General features: G+C 48.8%; 1 protein-coding gene across 2 annotated transcripts in view; it reads left to right on the top strand.

The window, feature by feature from the left end:
- Window positions 1-2,733: 2,733 nt before the first annotated feature.
- The window catches only part of LOC116520582 (tigger transposable element-derived protein 1-like), a 16,715-nt gene continuing 16,055 nt past the window's right edge, over window positions 2,734-3,393 (top strand). For both annotated transcript variants that reach the window (XM_032234837.1, XM_032234836.1), the window contains exon 1: window positions 2,734-3,131. In XM_032234837.1, coding sequence (XP_032090728.1) covers window positions 2,829-3,131 — 303 coding nt within the window. In that variant the 5' untranslated portion in view covers window positions 2,734-2,828. The remainder of the gene's footprint in view (window positions 3,132-3,393) is intronic.

Below are 3,393 nucleotides of genomic sequence, written 5' to 3'. Positions count from 1 at the left end.
ATCAGCAATGTTGGCAAATAGAAATTGCAGAAAAAGACTGAGAAGTTCCTTTTGAGATTTTTGTGATTGTTTTTGTTTCAATGTATTTGTTTTTTTAAATTATTTTATTTTATTTTGTCCGGTGATGGACATATTATCCCAAACATGTTTAAACTCAGTAACTGATGATTGACCCACTACATCTGCTGGTAGTTGGTTCCAAGCTTCCACTACTTCTGTGGAATAATCCTTTCTAACATTACTTTTGAACTTCTCTCCTGTCAGTTTATGCCCTTGTGTTCTTGATTTTTACTTAATATTGTAATTTCTGCCTTCTTGGACCTTATTCACAGTCTTAATATATTTAAAGGTTTAAATCTTGTATCCCCTTTCACTTTTGTCCTCTGGGCTGTACATGTTCAGTTCCTCCAATCACTCCCAAGTTGTTTTGTCCCTCAGACCTTGCAATATTTTTCTTTTATTACAGTGGCACTCTAAAGTGGCCATGTGCTGACAAGGAGTTTCAGAATAAAAATTATTTTATTCTTATGGATCTTTCAATGAAAGGCAGACCTGATTTCCAATATTTGGAAGGCCGTGAATCGGGATGAGTTTTGTCAAATGAATTTTAAATGTGATTCCTGAGACCATAATTAATTCATAGAAAGACAAATACCTGCATGCCACTCGAGATTATGCTCAGAAAGACTGAGGGAAACAAGAGGGAAGACAAGATAGTTGGAGAAGCCTTATGGATAATCCTTGACTTACAACTGTCTGCATAGTGACCATTCAAAATTCTGATGGACCTACCAGGGGAGGCACTCATGACAGACTTTGTTCCAATGGCCTCACAACACCTGCAGCACACAATCACACATAGGGCACTTGGCAGCTAGATTGCACTAACAGCCATTTGCAGCAGCCACATGATCACGTTTTATGCTGTTTTCATCAAAAATTTACTTCTGGTTTTCGACAAAACCATTCCCATAGCAAAGCACTGGTTTGCTTAACAACCATTGTAGTTGTTTAACCACCACCATAAAATTAAGCCTATCGCATGACTCTTCCATTTTAAAATTGTCATGAATTAGTCATAACTTAAGGACTTCATGTATCTTGGAAACCTTCACATTCCTAGGGCTACCATGCATCAAGCAGATGCAATGGCACCTGCAGAACTGTCTGATGGTTAATTGTTTCAAACATCATCTGTCCAAATCCTTGGATATGAACTGTGGTGTTCATCCTGGCTCAAACATTTCCATCCAAGTGATGGGCAGTTGAGGGATGCCAAGGAGTTGGGGCTGTTTAGACTGTCCACTCATAATCACCTGGATTGCAAGATGTGTAGCAAATAAATTATATAGGATAGGATGGGTAGATGAACAGGATGGATGGACATGAAGTGGATAGATACCATGGGCAGATACGATAGATTGAATAGGATGGATGAATGGAATAGACATGAATGGGTGGATTGATAGATGAGATGGATGGATGGCTAGATAACAAAGGCCAAATGTTCCCAAATGGGACTTTTGAAGAGGGTACCTTCTGGATAGGAAGCAAACCTCACAACAACCCTAGATGGCCATGGGGCTATTGCAGAATTCTTTCCATCCCACTTTTTCTTGATGGAAGCTGGATGGGCGCCTGAGGAGAAGCCTGCCCCCACCCCCACCCCCAGCTCTCTTCACCCTTTCATAGCCTGTCATGGAACCCTCTCTCCCTTGCTGAGGTGGCGCAGTGGTTAGAGTGCAGTACTGCAGGCCACTTCAGCTGACTGCTATCTGCAGTTCAGCGGTTCTAATCTCACCGGCTCAAAGGTTGACTCAGCCTTCCATCCTTCCGAGGTAGGTGAAATGAGGACCCAGACTGTGGGGGCGATGTGCTGACTCTGTAAACCGCTTAGAGAGGGCTGAAAGCCCTATGAAGCGCTATATAAGTCTAACTGCTATTGCTTACAGATGAAGGGCTCAGGCTCAGGCTCCTAAGCCTGAGATGCCCATCACTTGATCACAAAAGCTAGAGATGAGGCTGGAGGGAGGGAAAGAGAAAGGGAAGTATGGAGCAAGGGGAAAAGGGAGGAATAGAAAGAGCAAGGGGGAGAAGAGGGAAAGACAGTGAAGGAAAGAAAGTGAAAGAGGTAGACCAAAAGGGAAAGGGAGAGAGAGAGAAAGGGCGTTGGGTAACTTACCTGATAACGCCTCTTCTAAAAATTATTTTATTCTTATGGATCTTTCAATGAAAGGCAGACCCGATTTCCAATATTTGGAAGGCCATGAATCGGGATGAGTTTGGTCAAATTGATTTTAAATGTGATTCCTGAGACCATAATTGATTCAGAGAAAGACAAAATACCTGCATGCCACTCCAGATTATGCTCTTATTGAGAGAGAAAGACGGACAGAGAAGGAAAGAGGGAGAGGGAGAGAAATAAAGAAAGAGGGAAAGGGAAAGAGATCTCTTTTCTTCTCTTCCCCACCTCAGGAATCTCCCCTCAGCCCGACGCGACCTCTCCCTTCGGCGGGCGACGCTCCCTCTGAGGCGGAGACAATTTTCCCGCTCAAAAAAAAAAAAAACAACCGGAGGAAGAGCGCGTACGACTCCTCGCTCCTCCCGCCGGCAGGGGTCGTCCGCCACCCAAGCGGCGGCCGCTCTAGGCCTTGCGCCAGGTTTCTCTCCCCACCTCAGAGACGGCGGGGCAGGCGAGGGGGGGCGGACGGAGCGTCTCTGGGTGGGCGGGGCTTGTCCGTCCGACTGCCGCGGGGCATGACGGCCTTTCTCTGTCTCCCCCCTCCCTCCCCTTTCTACTCCTTTCTTTTTACCTCAGAGCGAGGGAGATGGAGGCGCCGTTGTGGCCGGTCGGGGCGGCTTTGCAAGGCCCGGAGGCGTCGGACGGTCCCGGGCTTCGCCTGCTGAGCCTGGAAGGGCGCTTAGCTTCGGCCGAGAAGAAGCTGGGCGGTTGCCAGAGGACGGTAACCGAGCTTGGCAGTCAGCTGGAAGGCAAATGGGCCGCCCTGGGGGGCCTGGTCCAGGAATACGGGCGGCTCCAACGGCGGCTGGAGAACCTGGAGAACCTGCTGAGGAACCGCAACTTTTGGATCCTCCGCTTCCCGCCGGGCGGCCAGGGGGAGACGCCCAAGGTCGGCTTGGGGAGATGCCGAGGACCGGGAGGGAGAAGGGGGGGGGGTGTCCCCGTTTGGGACGGGCGGGGGTGGTGGGCCAAGAGATGGGGCCGGTTGGCGTAGCTGTGGGGCAGCGGGACTGACAGGAGGTTGGGGTGTGTGTGTGTATGTCTGAGGGATGGGTGGTTTCCTGGCAGACGTCTCGGGAGCCCGCTAGGTGACAGCGTCAGGGCTGGGAGGAAGAAGAGGAGGAGGAGGAGGAGGAAGGACTGTGGGGTTC

The sequence above is a fragment of the Thamnophis elegans genome, chromosome Z, assembly GCF_009769535.1.
Source record: "Thamnophis elegans isolate rThaEle1 chromosome Z, rThaEle1.pri, whole genome shotgun sequence".
In the NCBI taxonomy this organism is placed as follows: Eukaryota; Metazoa; Chordata; class Lepidosauria; order Squamata; family Colubridae; genus Thamnophis; species Thamnophis elegans.
This window is presented reverse-complemented; position numbering and strand designations above follow the sequence as displayed.